This window comes from Botryllus schlosseri, chromosome 5 (assembly GCF_051294905.1).
Source record: "Botryllus schlosseri isolate E-star chromosome 5, Bs_hap1, whole genome shotgun sequence".
Classification (NCBI taxonomy): domain Eukaryota; kingdom Metazoa; phylum Chordata; class Ascidiacea; order Stolidobranchia; family Styelidae; genus Botryllus; species Botryllus schlosseri.
The window spans coordinates 468,235-485,597 of record NC_137240.1 but is presented as its reverse complement, the minus strand read 5'-3'; the positions used below and the strand labels follow the sequence as shown (position 1 = coordinate 485,597).

Sequence of the window (17,363 nt, the reverse complement as noted above, 5' to 3'; positions counted from 1 at the left end):
GCCTTGTTGAAGTTGTTGGTAATCTTATAGCTGGCGACCCGAGCGCAAAATTTATTTGAACCGGTCTCAATCGAAAGATATTTTCACACTGATTCCGAAAATATCACGTCGCCGTTCAAATAAGATCAACTTTATTCAATTTGAGCGCTCGGGTCGTCAGCTATAGGATTGGCAATTACGTTGAGTTCAGATTGCTGAGCAGTATTTTCCTCCGAGCAAGCAAGCGTGACGACGGCTGTTGGCTATCTATCCGTAGGTTAGTTATCTATAGTCTCTTCAAGTGTCAAGAGTTTGTGGTAAAATCAATTTCTCAATCACCTGACTTGTAATTTGCAGAGTGTATGAATGAATATGAATTACACTTTGAAAAGTCGGATTTTTAACATTATCAATACGACGCGGATTTGGTGAGATGCTGTATTAGGAATGGTCTAGAGCAGTGCCTCTTACCCGTTTTCATATCAGGATATCATTATCCCAATAAGAACATTACGGAGTCGAAACTAGAACCTACCGCAACTGACTAACTAACACACAACTAGGCCTATAGAACTATTCGGGCCCAACTGATAATGTCAATAAACTGAATTATGATTTACAAGAAATATTTTAGGTAAAATTGGCGTTTCAAAAGGACGGGGTTTTGAGTTTGAAACTAGAACTATTCCCTTATAAAAATCCGCACCTATAGAACTAGAGCCACTCGAAAAACCACTATACAGTTATAGTTGACCGTCAACTATACTTGTAATTTGTACAAGCCTTTTGCCCAGGAAGTACTGATGCAGATCGTGCAAATCACCGTACCCGCTCACAGGAGGGTGTATTTTTGTCTTTTTCCAGGAAACTTACAAATACTAACCATTTATAATTGATATTGCAATGGCTGGTGACCTTGAACTACAACCAACTCTACAGGATGTATGTATCAAAGCGATTGCCAACCGAATTGAACACTATATTGCGAAGCAAAGCAGATCAACTCAATCCAAGCCTCATCATTGCCACACCGACGCTGGTATTAGTGGCTCCACAATAAAACCTTGTACAGACTCCAATGACAATTCCATGGATTGCGATGATTCGCCACGACTAGCGGCTCTCGAAATAGATTCCGAAAAATTTATGAAAGAAACGGTATACAACTCAAACCAACATATCTTCCAAAATATTGAATCCTTGCAAGAAAAATGCATACACAATCCACCATGTGGAACCAGAATCAGTCATACCAATCACTCTCACGCACAACACAGTATTTACATACCACGCCCTGTATCTGAACAACTTTTAAAAGAAGTCTGCAAGAAAGGTCACCTCAGTGACCAAGTCGCCGAGTGGTTTTCAGACTCATCTCGATTTCACATTAAATACGCCTACTTGAAGAGGGCCGGGCATCTTACTACGAACGGATTGCGAGCGCTATTCAGCAAACATACGTTCACGGAGATTAACGCCGAAAATATCAACGAGGGCAGGCACACGAAACGTGCGTCTGATGGAAAGAGGATCACGGTCAATGATATTATCGGATGTATGAACGCTTCAACAAAAGCCTCGTTGATGAATTTGAATATTTCCTACGTCACATCAGAGAGAGATGAACATAAAACACGTGCTGTGCTGTCGGTAAGTTTTGAACAACATTTGATAGAAATATCATTGAAATATCGACCTTTGGAGGTCAAAAAAATAGTGGCAATCGACTGGCAATATTGATCTCTTTTATAGAGTTTAAAGTAGTCATCGTTATTAGCCTACTCAAGGAGAAGTGGCAATTTCCGAGGTAAGTAAAAAGACAAAGATTCTGGGGCTCTTTTGAAGACTGTTACGTAGAAGTATTCTAAACAGGGCTGTATCCAAGTCACAAGGACCCGAGTAACGAGTCAATTTGACTTTATAGTTTATAGACTCAAATCGTTTTCAAGTCAAGTCCCAGTTCTAGTCAGCGAGCAACAGCTCGAGTCTGAGTCATAGTGTTAAGACTCAAGTTCAAGTCATATGTTTACTGTTCAGTGCCAGGTTCAACTCACTTCTGTGAAAGTCTCGAGTGATTATCGAAGGCCTAGCATTCATAATATATATACTCATTTTTTCTCACTCTAAACATGTTTATTCAAACAGATAAACACTTGGCCTATTTTTCAATTATCGGTCCTTATATACGAGACTTAAATAAAATATCTAGAAAGTGTCGAGTCATGACTTGGTCGAGTCATGCACAATGTCTGGAATTCAAGTCGAGTCCATACACAAATTGACCTGGGTCAAGTCAAAGTCAAGTCGAGTCAACCAAAAAATTAAAGCTTGAACTAGAGCAAGAAGTAACTGGAACTAGAACTACTCCCTTTTCAAAATTCTCACCTAGAACTAGAACTGCTCACTTTTAAACACTTACAACTGGAACTAGAACTACTCCCTTTTCAAAATTCTCACCTAGAACTACTCACTTTTAAACACTTACAACTGGAACTAGAACTACTCCCTTTTCAAAATTCTCACCTAGAACTAGAATTACTCACTTTTAAACACTTACAACTGGAACTAGATATACTCCCTTTTCAAAATTCTCACCTAGAACTAGAACTACTCACTTTTAAACACTTACAACTGGAACTAGATATACTCCCTTTTCAAAATTCTCAACTATAACTAGAACTACTCACTTTTAAACACTTACAACTGGAACTAGAACTGCTCACTTTTCAAAATTCACAAGTAGAACTTATCCACCGTTGACGAAATAGATTGGTAGGCCTAGTTTGTACAAGCTTACGTTTGGGGAAGTCATCGTGGTTGTCTCATGTTGAAAGTGAGATTCCAGAGTACGCAATTGCTAACTCAAATCTATTTTTCAGTTCGGTCAATTCAAGAGATTGAGCGTGCTGAGCAACGTGCGGACTCTCAACGTCAGCCACACAAACTTCTCCGACAATGACTTAAATGCCGTTATTGCCGTGAGTGCTTCTTCACAGTTTGCTCGCAGAACACAATTTCATCGATGACAAATATTTCAGTGCATGAAACACCTCCAGTGTTTGGATATTTCTAAAACATCAGTTCGATCGATTTTTTACCTGGGAGACATCCAGGCTCCCAAGCTGACTATTCTCAGGATGAACAACCTGGACAAATTGCACATGCCAAAAGAAAGGTGGGACTCTCTATTGCACACGTGGACAACCAGAAAATTTTCAGCATTTCCAAAATGGATTAAAATTGTAATTTCTGCTGGAAAGTTATTTTCTAAATTAGACTAGAATTAGAATCATAGCTACAGATTAAAATTAGAATTACAGCTAGTGCTACAGTTTTTTTGTCCAAATTAGAATAAAATTACGATTATAGCTACCGTTATTTTCAAATTAGGTTGAAATTATATTTATAGCTACTTATTTTTTCCAAATTAGGATAGAATTAGAATTATAGCTGAACATTTTTTTCTAAATTAGATAATAATATGAATTACTGAATTCGCGTTCAGTCCAGTTCATATCAAATCATTTTTCGTTCACCTAAACATCACGATGGTAAATGTTTGCAAGCTTGGCTTGTTCCGCACGATACAGTTCTCAGGTAGCATTTACAGACAAACCAGATATTGGATTACAATAAAAAAATGAGCGTAGAAAGATTTCACAAATTAGATTAGAAGTAGCTCTCTCAATAATTAGTCTTATCATGCAACTAGATTAGACAATTATCTAATTGTCCAAGTCTACTCTAGGGCTTAATCTAGGCTGGTAATGTCTCAACTCGACTAGTTTCGTCTAAACCAGGGGTGTCAAACATACGGTTTCATCCGGCCCACGAAGCAGTTTTGAGCAGATTATAAAATGCGTGTATTATCGAGCATATTTCTAACAGCAAATGTTGGTATTTTTAGTAAGAAATACTTCCGTTAAATAATCCCTCACGACAGTAAATCTAGTGGATGCTCATGTTCACAGGCCGTAACCGTCCGGCAGCGGTGTTGTAATTTCACTTCAGTCATCACTAGGAACAATTCATTCACGTTGACACCCAATTTCGAGAAGGCAAAAAAGTGCATACAGAGTTCCGTGTGTTATGGGGAAAGGGGCCCAAAACTAGAGTCATTCACAGAATGGAAAACGCCGATGCGATACCTTTCTCTGCAGGTTACATGGAGAATATGATAGTTACACGGAAACATAATTCAAATATATGTGGCAACTCTTGTATTCCTCAAAACGCACACGCAGGGCTGACGCCAGGTTGCGATTGAATCAAAGGGTGCATAGAAATATGACAACTCGTATCATCGTAAGAGCGGTTGATAACTGAATTCAACCCTCCAGTCATCGTATTATTGCCATAATTCCATAGTTTGCGAATAAAAGTAGCTAGAATAGAACCCCTATGATCCATAATATATGATGTGATATAGGCCTATCATCGTGTGTACACTGTACAGGCCTGATAATAAAAGATTCGAATCAAAGACAATGGCATGAGTTTTGAGGTAATATTTTTGAATCATTTGACTGGTGCGGCCCATGAGCGATCTGAAGGTTTGAATCCGGTCCGCGACGCTGGTTGACGCGACGCTGGACGTTGAGTTTGACACCCCTGGTCTAAACTGAAAACTGTCTTCATCGTCGCACTTGCTGGAGGCGATAACGCTAGGGTCACCATATTTTGGAAATCTGAAAAGAGGACACTGTTTCAGAATTTATAAACTTGCAAGACCAGAGGTTAATTCTCAAAAAATGGTACATTTTTCCCACATTGTGGTCGGTTGACTATAAAAAAAAAAAGGTCAACTTTCTCGCTCGGTGCCCGAAATACAGTATTTTCCTTCACACTGCCGGGTGGTTGACTAAAAAAAATGGGAGGTCAACTTTTTACTCGGTTCCCGAAAGAGTTCAAAATCTCAAAAAAGAGGACAAAATGGCGTCCTCCAAGGATACTCTCAAAAAAGTCAAAAAAGAGGACAAATCCTCGTAAAAGAGGACGTATGGTAAGCCTAGATAAGGCAATCACGCAGAGAACGAATTTTAGACATATTTCCTTCACAACATCAGCTGACAACTAACTAAAATTATTTTCGCACAACCCTAATGCATAGGCTACTAACCTCTGCATTTGTCAACAGTCTATTCGACGTGTTCTGCAAGATGAAAGAACTACGTTCTCTGGACATCTCCATCGAAAGCCGCACCCAGCCCAACTTGGGAGAGCAGAACAGCGTCACCACTGCCATCTCCATGGTCATGGTAGGTGGTGGACATGCCCTCAAGAACCTGGTCTCGTTGGATATTTCAGGCCGGTCAGTATACCAGAGCGGGTCGAAATTGTTATCATTGATAGTCAGGAAGTGGAAGTAACTTTGTTTATTTTACTTGAGTACTAGCGGAAATAATGATTCTCAAGTAAGTTTTCTAGGTCTAGTTTTGCCTAAAATTGGTAGCTTTGTAAATCTCTACCGGAGTACAACTAGAAGTAGCGGTAACATTGTTATTCTAAGTGTAGTTTGCTTGAAAATTTTATTTAGAAGTAAGGATATTTACATAAGTATTGTGTGCCTAGTTTTACTTGAAACTTATGTAGAAGTAGCGTTATAAATCTCTACTGAAGTACTGGTAAAAGTAACAATGATGAATTTGTTTCAGGGAGGGAATCGAAGAAATTGTTTTCTTGAATTTTTTTGCGAGTCATCCGCGGTTGACTTTTCTCGGCTTGCTACAAACGTCGCTGGACGGGTTGTCTTGTTTCGAGGACCAGGACAACGAGGATTCGGCCACGCGAGTCAAGGTGTCCGATTTTGTGACTCGATGTTTGCCGTGTGTCTGACTTGTACTAACTACCGATCTAGTTCGTTATCTGTCAACTAACTACCATTTATTTGTGTAGTTCTAGTTGTGAATTTTGGAAAGTGAGTAGGCCAACCGGTGTTCTAGTTCTAGATCTAGCTGTTTATTTTGAAAAGTGAGTAGTTCTAGTTGTAGTTGGAAATTTTGAAAATCCAGAAGTTCTAGTTTTAGCTGCTGATTTTGAAAAGTGAGAAGTTCTAGTTGTGGATTATGAAAATGCAGTAGTTCTAGTTCTAGTTGCCAATTTCAAAAATCCAGTAGGTCGTACAAGTCTGAGGGCCGTTTTTTTTCATTTCCACATCTGCTAAGCCCACGCTTATCTCTGGCAGGTGGCCGGTAATTGTTCTGAGAGTCAGATCATCGAGTCGCTGACTCGCTACCACCAGAGGCCGATATTTGCCAAGGAAGCTCTCTACGCCCTGTTCAACCACACGCAACACAATCCACTATACAACAAGCAGCAGCTGGAAGTGAGTTAAGCCTGCAATTTTTTTTTTGACATTATTTCGTCCCGTGTCTATATTATTGATGTTTGTTTGTTATGTATTTTGGTCAGATTTGAAAATCAAAGTCTCAGTCACTCTCTCTCCCCTTACAAAGTATGTAACCACGTGGAGTCGCAAGGTTCCGAGTCGATCTCACTTTTCAAGTTTTGTCTGGAGCCTTGTCGAGTCAGTTTCAATTCACCACCGAGTCACTTGTGTGTGAATTTACATGTTTACTTCTACCTGAGTACCAGCGACGACTTACTGATTTACTATTTCACATACTTTACTTCTACAAAGTAATGTAGGCCTAGTTTACGCAAACCAAGTCTGTGCCAACAAAAGGAGTTCGTGTGCGGTACCATCTGAAAATAGTACCTTAAGCTCTCTCTTCACTCCAATTATTTGAAATTTCATGCAGGTGACATCATATATGATGATACGATTGTTGACATACAGTATGCTCTCCAATTCTCTACTGGTTGCTGACGGTTGCCCCTGACGAGTGCCAGCCGAAAATATTTGAGTTCATTTCAATATGAATTTACTGTTTGATTGTACTGCATAAAAATACAAAATAAAATCAATCTCTCTCGTACACAGCTGGTTTTGCGCTGCATGAGATACCACCAGAATCCGTCTGATGAAGCTTACTCTGTACAATTAGCTGCCTCCGCTTGCGTCTACAATCTGACCAATCGCGAGACCGGCTCTCAAATCCCTGTACCCGTTCTCTCCCAGGTCAGTTACAAATACCGAATACTTGGTGGCAAAAGTACTTCTACTTTTTGTAGTGGCTTACTTGCATTACTTACTCAACTTGTTAGACTACTTCTACTACTTGAGCAGTTTCTTTAGTAATATTACTTTTAATAGGATTCTACTTCGTAAGGACAGAAGGTTCCGACCAGAAAATGTAGAAAAGTGGTAGAATTTATGACTTTATCACTTTTTGTGTGTAATTTAACTTGATAGTTCTTCTTGGTACAAATTTTGTTAAAACAATTTCCAAATTTTTCATTTTAGGTCTCAAAAATTATCGCCCTAGCCCTGAGTGCTTATCAGAGCTGTTATTTTATTTTGCTACATGAAGTGATTCTTTGAAATTGCACCTCTGCTTGCAATTGAGTTGAAATTTTCAGCGTTAGGATACTGGTACGTACATCTCCTTGAGTAGCAAATCTGACAACTTTGCAGGTCGTCACGGCGACTCTGGTGACGATGAATCTGTTCTCTGACAGACGACAATTGCAGAAAAACTGCCTCATGACGCTTTGCAACGACCGGATTCTGAAGAACGTGGTGAGTGTGCGATTGCAGTCGTGTATGGTGTATTGTGCAGACTTGGACTAGAACTAGTGACTTTTCAAAATCCACTACTAGAACTAGAACTACTCCCTTTTTAAAACTCATAAGCAGAACTAGAACTAATCACTTTTCAAAATCCACAACTAGAACTAGAAGTACCGGTACTCACTTTTTAAGGCTCATAACCAGAACTAGTACTCACTCACTATTTCAAACTAACAGCTTGAGCTAGAACTAATGATTTTCCAAAATGCGCATCTAGAACTAGAACTATTCCTTTTTCAAAACTTGCAACTAGAACTAGAACTACTCACTTTTCAAAACTTACAACCAGAACTACTCACTTTTCCAAATCCACAACTAGAACTTAAAATTTACTTACTCACTTTTGAAAACTCGTAACTAGAACTTGAACTAGTCCAAAAGCAGTAGCTAGTTTACCGTCAACTATCTAGGATTGGTAGTTTGTATGAGTCTGTCATCGTGAGCTAACAGATGTTTTGTGTTTTGCAGCCGTTTGACTATTTCAAGACGGCGCGTCTGGTCATGCAATGTCTGTGTTCCAGCGACGACGGGGCCATGCACAGAATGGCGGTCGCCATCATTTCAATACTGGCGGCCAAGATATCGACCGAGGAAACGGCCATTTTGGGTTCCAACACAAATATGAAGGTGCTTTTGGAGATGCATTGATGCGTTGGCGTAGATGTCTCCGTTGCAAGTAGAGGTTGTGATTTTGAAAACAAGTGGAAACTTCTCCGAGTAGAAGGAATGAAAAGTAATTGAGTAAGTTGTTTGAAAAAGTAGATTTGGTTACCTACTTTCAGCAGTTCATCGGAGTTTGGTCAAAGATGCATCTTTGAGACCAACCGGTAACAAATGATGATGCTGAAAATGAAAGTGATTTGCAAAACACCTTCAGCTATTGTGATACAAGGACTGCGTCACACGACTATTTTACCGATTTTACTCTCCACTTTTAAAATCAAAATTGTATAAAGTACGTAGATTGAGAATTTGCTGGGGTAGAAGTGGGTGTGACCCAAAAACTTTGTAAATTAGAGAAGTATACGTTCAAAAATAACTATTTTCCTGGATTCCGGGGATTCACTTCTTAAACTGTTGCGTAAAAAATGTTGCACATCAAATTTGGCTCAATTCCAACTGGTAGATGTAAAGGTATAGTATGAATATTTTGAATTAACTATTAAAAAAAGATTTGAATTTTTTTTTTCAAATTTTAATCTACTCCATGAAATTGTTGAGTTTTCCGCAAAAACGATGTGAAAATAATTTGATGTAATTCCAGTCCGTAGAAGCAAAGATAATTGAGTTTTTCATTCCTAATTCTGGGATTACCCACCATCCAGGCTATTTTTGTGAATCCTAAATTTTCAACTACAATTACTTTGCTTCTACTGTTTGGAAGTGAGAAATAATTGGTAAGCATCGTTCTTTTAGACAACGTAACAATGTCATTAGGTTGACAGTAACATTTGAAGAAGTTTTTTCAATTGTTTTTATAATAAAATCAAAATATTCAAACTCCTGTACCTTGACATCTACCAGCTGTAATCGCACCAAATTCGGTGTGCAGTTTTTTTAGGCTACCAGTTATTTTCGAACAACCCTACTGCATACCGATTTTACCAAAACGCGAAATCACTGATGACACTAAAATTATATCTTTGAAAATATATTTCTTTATCGTGATTCACGGAGCTGTTTCACACAGTTGTTATGAAAATTTGACTGGAAAAGGCGACGGTAACTCAACCCCGAACCTGCATTGTACTTCTCAAAATTAAAAGTGTGAAAACGTGGAAATAGAGGTAGCCTAAAAACACAACTAACTGGTACAAGTGGTCAAAATCTGCTCGAGTACTTTTAAAAAGTAGAAGTACTTGTCACTGACTGATGGTTGTGCCTTCAGGCCCTGCTGCAGATCGTGGATCAGAAGCTCAACGTCAGAGCCTTGGATTTGACGCTGAAATTTGCATTGAGCGCGCTCTGGAATTTGACAGACGAGAGCCCTTCCACTTGCAGGAACTTCATTGAGAACAACGGGCTGGCGCTGGTCCTGCGCGTTCTGTCTGTGAGTCCGTCGCACTGTCTGCTATCAAACAGACTTGGAAAGCTGTTCAGTGTACAGTTCTAGTTTTGTAATTAGACCGATCAGTGCGAAAAGCTGATCATCTAACTAGTGAAGTATTGCTATCCTTTTATTTAGATTCTAATCTAATTTATGATTTTCCTGAAAACGCTACAGGAGAAGTGTATCGTTCGAAAAGAACCAAGCTCAGTGTGCATAAATTTACCGTTCTCAAGCTTATGAGAATAGACTTTTTTCAGATTTTATCAGGGTTGTAACCAAGTCACAAGGTTCCGAGTCATAAGTCAATCTCACTTTTATCGTTTTGACTCGAGTCAAGTCGAGTCATTTCCAAATCACCACCGAGTCCAAGCCAGTGAGTAGAGGGTCGAGTCCAATCATAATATTGTGACTCGAGTCCAAGTCATTGTGTTGACTGTTCAGTTTTGAGTTCAATACTGTTCAATCCACTTTTTCTCACTCTGCTCGAGTGATATAGAGTGTCTCGCATTCATAATATCATAATTTTCCTCAGTCCTTACAGTTTCTGGCTCTATTCTCCAAGTATCAGTACTGCTAGACGAAATAACAATAATGTGGCGAATTTACTATTCTTCAAAACTACAATGAATTGTCTTTCTTGGCCATCTTAGTCTTGAGCCAGATGACTTGTTTCGAGTCGTGCGCAATGACTCGAGTACAAGTCGAGTCGATACAAAAATTGACTGGCGTCGAGTCGTTTTATGCATTTGAAAAAATGGAGCACGTCGTAACACCGAAAAATAGTGACTCGCGTCACTGCAAGTCTGAATTTTACTGAGTATTCCATGAACTGGCTAGGTTAGTAGAATAAATTTTGGTTATTAAAGTATGTAAAATTTGTTTTCAAATGTTACTGTGTACCTGAGTGATCACTTTTACAACAAGAACGTTTTCAGCTTTCCTTAATTAGATGTGAATTTGAATTATAGATGCAGTTATTTTCAAAATAGATTGGAATTAGAATTACTGAATTTCCGAAAGCTTTGAAATCAAACGAAGTTCAGCTCACAAATTTTCACAAATTAGATTAGAGTTGGATAGGCGACATTTCGCTCTGATTTGTCTAATTCAGGGGTGGCCGTAGAAGGGAGTTTCAAAATGACTATGTGTTGTTGGCCGTTATCATGCAAATTGAAATTACGATTTGACTCTCAAATTTTTGAAAGATTTGAATTCCATATTGAAATTTTCGACTTCATTTTTTGATTTTAATATAGAAGCGCCCTTTGCAATATCAGCCCCACAGTACGGATGCGGACAGCAGAGGGAAATGACGCGCCCCATATAAAAATACCTACTTTGAATCGTGTGCTCCTCACGTATTAAATTTGTTACTGCTACATACACCCTAACAATTTCATAGTGTCCCCAGTTGAATTTGAATAAATAATTTCATCTTTTTCATTAAATCCAAAATATTTCGCTGCTATAACTTCACTTGTGTGGGCTGAAATTGAACCCAATATGATGTAGCCTACAGTATTTTCAGGGATAAAGTCAAATTTGAAAAAATGGTTTATTTTCAACTACCGTAATAATGTCCGTACCATTATAGATACACGACGACAACCCGTGCGTTCAGACAAAAGTCCTGGGACTGCTGGTGAGCTAAAGTCTTTTACTTTTTTTCGTAATTTTTTTTGCAAATTTTTTGCGTTTTTTCACGACTTTATCGAATTTCCCTGATCTTCCGCAGAACAATCTCGCCGAGGTTGCCGAGCTCCGACCTTACCTCCTTCACAACAAGATGGCGCTCATGCAGAACGTTCGGACTTTGCTCGCTTCCGAACATATCGAGGTTTCTTTGTTTTTTCAACTGTTTTTCCGATCTTGTGACTTGAAAAACTAGTCAATTATTGTGTAAACCAATTCTAATCTAATTTGTGAAATGTTTCTATTCTCTCATTTTCATTCTAATCTCATTTTTCTGTAAATGATTCAGGAGAACTGTATGGTGCAAAACGAGCCAAACATGCTGTAAAGACATTTGCCATTCTCGTGCTTACATGAGAATCAACTCTTGATTTGATATGAACCGAATTTGAATCAATTTCCAAGTTATTGCGAATTTATAATATCCAATTCAAATCTAATTTAGAAAAAAAAAACTCTGTATCATTCTAATTCTAATCTGATATGGCAAAAGCAAAAACAAATTTCTGACGGCAATATCTTTTCAGGTGTGCTACTTTGCGGCCGGAGTCATTTCTCACTTGGCCATGTTGGACGACGCGGAATGGGACTCGCGACTCATTTGCAACGGAATGCGAGAAGCATGTCTCGAAGACCTGGTGAGCAAAGTGGTCCAAGTAGTTGCTACTCAACTAAAAGTACAAGTAACACCCAAACTTCTACTCAATTAAAAGAAGTTGCAATTTCCAATACACAGTGTATCAAAACTAGTTCAAGTCGAAAATTACAATGTTACGTCTGAAAAATACTCTGGGCTAGGGGAATTATTTTTTTGACCTAAAAAGTGATAATCTGGACGTTTTTTTAAAAAATTTTGACTTGTGAAGGAATCGCACAAATTAAGCACAAGAAGTTGCTTTGACCTGATCATTGAAAATTTGAACATATTTTGACAAAATTTTTACTCTCCGAAATGCTAACGTGCTAAAATCAATTATTTGAAACTAGTTGCTTGAGTGCTTATCGACCTTGGTTTTCTAGCCCCATTTCATGTAGCATTCCGCTTCGAAAAATCAAAATTGTAAAAAGTAATTAGTTTTGTCTAAAAAACATCAAGTAAGTAGAAGTAATCAAAAATATAACCAGCAAAGGAGTACAAGCAGACAAAACCTACTTGCGCGCTCGGAAAATAGAATTATTTCGTTACTGACCCAGTCTTTTTGTTCTAGTTCTCTTGCGTGATGTCGTGGAAGCCACCCGACGGAGAAATGGTGGCTTATCGAACTTTTAAACCATTTTTTCCGTTATTGCGACGCCACGACACCCCGGCCATACAGCTGTGGGCCGCCTGGGCCATTTGTCACGTCTGCCTGAAGAACGGTTGGTGTTTCATGAGTTTTGTTCGGTGCTGGGCAGGATGATTCGATTTTTCGGTTCTGGATCGAGTATCTATTCTGATGATTTGAGTCGAGTAATGAGAGATGGTTCTTCCGAATACTGAAATGATACAATTCTTGCCACTAAGAGATAATTTATCCACGAGAATTATACTTTATGTACTATTGTCCACTGGACAACTGGAAAATAATTAGTTTTTCCTAATTAGATTAAAATGGGAATTATAGCAACACAGTTTTTTCCAAATAAGATTAGAATTAAAATGATAGTTACGCAGATTTTCCAAGTTAGATTAGAATTAGAATTATAGCAAAACAGTTTTTTTCCAAATTAGATTAGAATTAAAATGATAGTTACACAGGTGTTCCAAATTAGATTGGAATTGGAATGATAGCTACACCGGTTTTCCAAGTCAGATTAGAATTAGAATGATAGCTAGACAGTGTTGTTTTTTTTCAAATTAGATTAGAATTAAAACGATAGTTACACAGGTTTTCCGAATTAGATTAGAATTAAGATGATAGCTATACAGGTTTTTCAAATTAGATCAAAATTAGAATGATAGTTACTAAGTTTTCTCCAAATTAGGTAAGAATTAGAATGATAGCTGCACAGTAGGGCTGTTAAAAAATAACCTTTTTTCCCTAATCTTGCAGGCTACGTGATTAAATCGTTAGGTTGCCTTGAAAAACGACGCACACCAAATTTGAATTCATTCCAACCAATATTCGCGGCTTTCGTACAGTTTGAAAATTTGGCATTTGCCCATGTATGCAAAAAAAATTTTTTAAATTTTCCTTACAACCCCATAAAATTGTTGCACTGTCTTCAAAAAAGATGCAAAACAAATTTGACTCAATTCCAAGCCGTAGAAGCGGAGTTATTTCAGTTTTTCTGGGATAATCCTTGATCGGTGGATCATCCCAGAATTATCATCGAAAAACTTGAATAACTCTGCTTCAACAGCTTGGAATTTCGTCAAATTTGTTTTGCATAGTTTTTGAAGACAGCGCAACAATTTCATGGGGTTGGAAGAAAAATTTTAAAAATTTTTTTTTGCATACATGGGCAAATGCCAAATTTTAAAACTGTACGAAACCAGCAAATATTGGTTGGAATGAATTCAAATTTGGTGTGCGTCATTTTTCATGGCAACCTAACGATTTAATCAAGTAGCCAGCAAGATTCAGGAAAAAAGGTTATTTTTGAACAGCCCTACTGCACAGGTTTTCCCAATTAGATTAGCGCTACTGAATTTGCCAAAACTTTGAAATTGAATCAAGTTCAGTTCAGATCAATTCATTCTCAGCTCGTTTCGCACGACACAGTTCTTCTGTAGCATTTTGGAGAAAACCAAAAATTTGGTTAAAAGATTTCACGAATTACACGACTAGAGTTATCTAATTATCCAAGTCAGACAAACGTGAGTGGAAATGACATATCTGTGAGGTCATGATCAACACACAGCATTGTCACAAAGTTTGCTGACACATGGTCGAAAAATAGCAAGTAATCTTTAATGCGATGTAGAACTGGCATTATATTGTTTGCGGTCGTATGATTTAACTTTCCACATCATCAGTACTCTTATGATATTGCAACAAGTGAAACTTTAATACTCGTTTCAGAATGTAATCGCTCAGGTACTGGATTTTGCTCAGCCCTAGCGAATATCACTTGTGATCTGCAGGTGAAAAGTATCAGGAAATGCTGTTGAAAGAGAAAGGGGTCGAATGTCTGCAAGAAATCTGCAGAGAACCAAGGTTGGACGAAAACGTCGCGAAACTCGTGCGGCTGACTCTGGACTTTATCAACGATTAGACGCGGCAACTTCTCGGTGAGATCGAATTCATTTTGTCTAATGTAGTTATTTGGTGGTCAACTGACAAATTTTTTGAATGCTTCAAGTCCTAGTTGTGGAATTTGAATAGTTCCAGTTCTGGTTCTAGTTGCGCATATTGAAAAGTTAGTAATTCCAGTTCTAGTTGTTAGTTTTTAAAAGTGAGTAATTCTAGCTCTTGTTCCAGTTGTTAGTTTTTGAGTTTTGAAAAGTGAGTGGTTCTAGTTTTGGCTGCAGATTTTGAAAAGTGAGTAGTTCTAGTTCTGGTTTTAGTTGCGAGATTCAAAAAGTCAGTAGTTCTAATTGCGCATTTTTAAATCCCACTAGTTGGTTCAATTCTGACGCATTTCTTCAGAACACTGCAGGTGTTCGAAGTAGGTATCGTTGAGAGAAGTAGAAGTAGCATCGTAAGTTTATATGCAAGTAAAAGAAGTGAATTCATTTCATGATTTATGTAAACTAAATTTTGGCAGAGAGCTCGTTCTTTCACTCATAAGCTGAAAACACAGCAGGCGGTCAAAGGATGTTGGTAGAGGTATTGGTAATTTCGGTAATTTCCGTACGAAAGTGTGCAGTGTGCTAATTCATTTCTCAGCTTTCAAGTTCATTTCTTTGTTTCTTATTATAGTACGATCATTTCTAACGATATGCACGTTTCATTTCAGATTCTACAGATCCTGTTGCGGCAGACAAAGTTCAAAATGAAATACTGATCGCTGGGACCGTGTTGACGTTCTGCTGTTTTGTCAATAACACGTTTGCATCTGCCTGTTGTGTTTTATCAGCGTTACTATTTATTGTTGGGAACATATTTTATATTCAACATTATATATTGCTGACAAGACTCAGAGTTTCAACTCGTCTGCTGCCAGACTGTCAGAAATTCTAGAAACAAACTTGATGCAAACTGCAGGATGTCGTGATAAGGAAAATAAACATAATATATTCGTCCAATGTCTCTTCCAACTGCTCCAGCGTAACTTCAAACTTCTATAGGCCTACACTCCAAGATTTAATCATGATGAAGATCTTAGGGATAACAGCAACGTTACCATATGTCCTCTTTTGAGAGGATTTGTCCTCTTTTTGACTTTTTTGAAAGTGTCCTCGGAGGACGCCCTTTTGTCCTCTTTTTTGAGAATTTTGGTCATATTTATAGCAAAATGCGACTGAGATGCAGTAAATCAGCACCGAAGTGACGCTCCGGCGGGTATTTCGGGCGGGAGCTGAGAGGAAAGTTCACTTTTTTTTAGTGCCAACCACCTGACAATGCGTAGGAAATAATTGTAATTTGGGCGCTGAGCGTGAAAGTAGACCTTTTTTTAGTCAACCGACCGCAATGTGGAAAATATTTACCATTTTGTGAGAATTCTCCTCCGGTTTTGCAAGTCTGAAATTTTTGAAAAAGTGTCCTCTTTTTAGATTTCCAAAATATGGTAACCCTAGATAACTGGCCTACTGATGAAGATTTCTAAATTAAAGTTGAATCAGAACGTAGAGCAGTTCATCAACACAAGTTAATGATCTCGTTTATACGCTGGGACTTGGAAAAGAAATGTCAGTATCCTTAAGAATTGGAGTCAGTTTACTTCAAAATGAAGGTCGTCCTCACCTGCGACAATGCAATTCATTATAAACAGCTCATCAGAATTCGTAATAACCGGTATCAATCAAAGGCTATTGTCGCACCGATTCCGAAAATCCAAAATTGCATGAATTGTAAAGTAATGACGACCAATTCGTAATGCGGAGCAAATACATTCCCTTACTGATGTAGCTGTCATGTATTTTCCATCCATATCTACCTTACATTGTGGTATGTACTGTACAGTTGTACACCAGGAGAATGAGTACCGGTAATTTCACAAGAACAGGCTCTAAAGAATACACTAAAGAGTTTGAAAATCTATAAAAATCCAGCTAAGCGGGCACCAACAATATCTCTTGACCATATACTCCACAGGATGGGATGCAGTGATTCAGCACCATCCGCAAATGTTCTGAATCGAAAATCCATCAGAGACTTTTTTTTTTGATGGATACTTCCATCACCTCGGTGATGGTGCTCTAAGTCTGAACGCAGACAGAGCTAGACCTATATATATATAATATATATATATGTTACAGCTACTTACATAGCCTGCGTTTTGTAACAGTGAGCTGTGTTACCGAACTCAATATGGCATCATGTAACAGTAGGCTGTGTCGTGCTGGAGCAGTAGGTAGCTGAACGACTTGCTGGTAGCTTGCTGTCTGCGTTGGTGATTCCTTAACTCACATGTTCCCTCGGTCGGATGTATTGCAGAAGATAGTACGTCAGGCGCTGAGGTGAATCTCAGATCTCAAGGGCCATCACAGAGAAAACGTGGGTTTATATACCCGAAAATGCGTAGCAATGAATGCGATTGTAATGCTCAAGCCAAATAGAAGTGGTTGGTAAAGTTCTAGTGACAGGAAAAAGACAGTAGGCTACTCTAGCTAGGACGATGTTGGCGTAACAATGCTTACGAAGCTTGCGCAACACTAGTAGAGTTTTGATAGTTGTCATGACATGGTAAAATCCTAGTACAAGCACAGTATATTTCCTTCATAACCGATAGCCGGCGTCAACTAGGGACATTGGATTAAAAGGACCAGCGGTCTGCTACAGTTTTCGTTGTTTGTGGCCTTTACGGTGTTTTTGACTGCAATGGTCATTTACACCAGGTCGATATTCCATGTTATTGTAGTAA

The 17,363-nt window shown here is 38.4% G+C and overlaps 1 protein-coding gene across 2 annotated transcripts; it reads left to right on the top strand.

Annotated features, from left to right (window-relative positions):
• The first annotated feature begins 448 nt into the window (after positions 1 to 448).
• Positions 449 to 15,475, top strand: LOC145438511 (protein zyg-11 homolog). Of its 2 annotated transcripts, none has more exons than XM_080315844.1 (16): positions 449 to 1,629; positions 2,859 to 2,957; positions 3,018 to 3,154; positions 5,117 to 5,290; positions 5,634 to 5,775; positions 6,164 to 6,304; positions 6,923 to 7,060; positions 7,517 to 7,621; positions 8,141 to 8,299; positions 9,561 to 9,722; positions 11,317 to 11,364; positions 11,458 to 11,559; positions 11,942 to 12,052; positions 12,623 to 12,773; positions 14,482 to 14,628; positions 15,306 to 15,475. In XM_080315844.1, exons 1-15 carry the CDS (start codon positions 883 to 885, stop codon positions 14,610 to 14,612), a joined length of 2,547 nt encoding a protein of 848 aa, XP_080171970.1. In that variant the 5' UTR covers positions 449 to 882; the 3' UTR covers positions 14,613 to 14,628; positions 15,306 to 15,475. The 2 variants fall into 2 exon arrangements, with proteins under 2 accessions (XP_080171970.1, XP_080171969.1); XM_080315843.1 differs by having other exon boundaries at positions 550 to 1,629; positions 15,297 to 15,475.
• Positions 15,476 to 17,363: the final 1,888 nt, after the last annotated feature.

Bases quoted from the DNA above. Each gene is read 5' to 3' on its own strand.
- LOC145438511 (XM_080315844.1), top strand. From the start codon at position 883: ATGGCTGGTGACCTTGAACTACAACCAACTCTACAGGATGTATGTATC. The intron at 8,300-9,560 runs GTGCTTTTGGAG...TTGTGCCTTCAG, and splicing joins GTTCCAACACAAATATGAAG to GCCCTGCTGCAGATCGTGGA. The intron at 12,774-14,481 runs GTTGGTGTTTCA...TGTGATCTGCAG, and splicing joins TCACGTCTGCCTGAAGAACG to GTGAAAAGTATCAGGAAATG.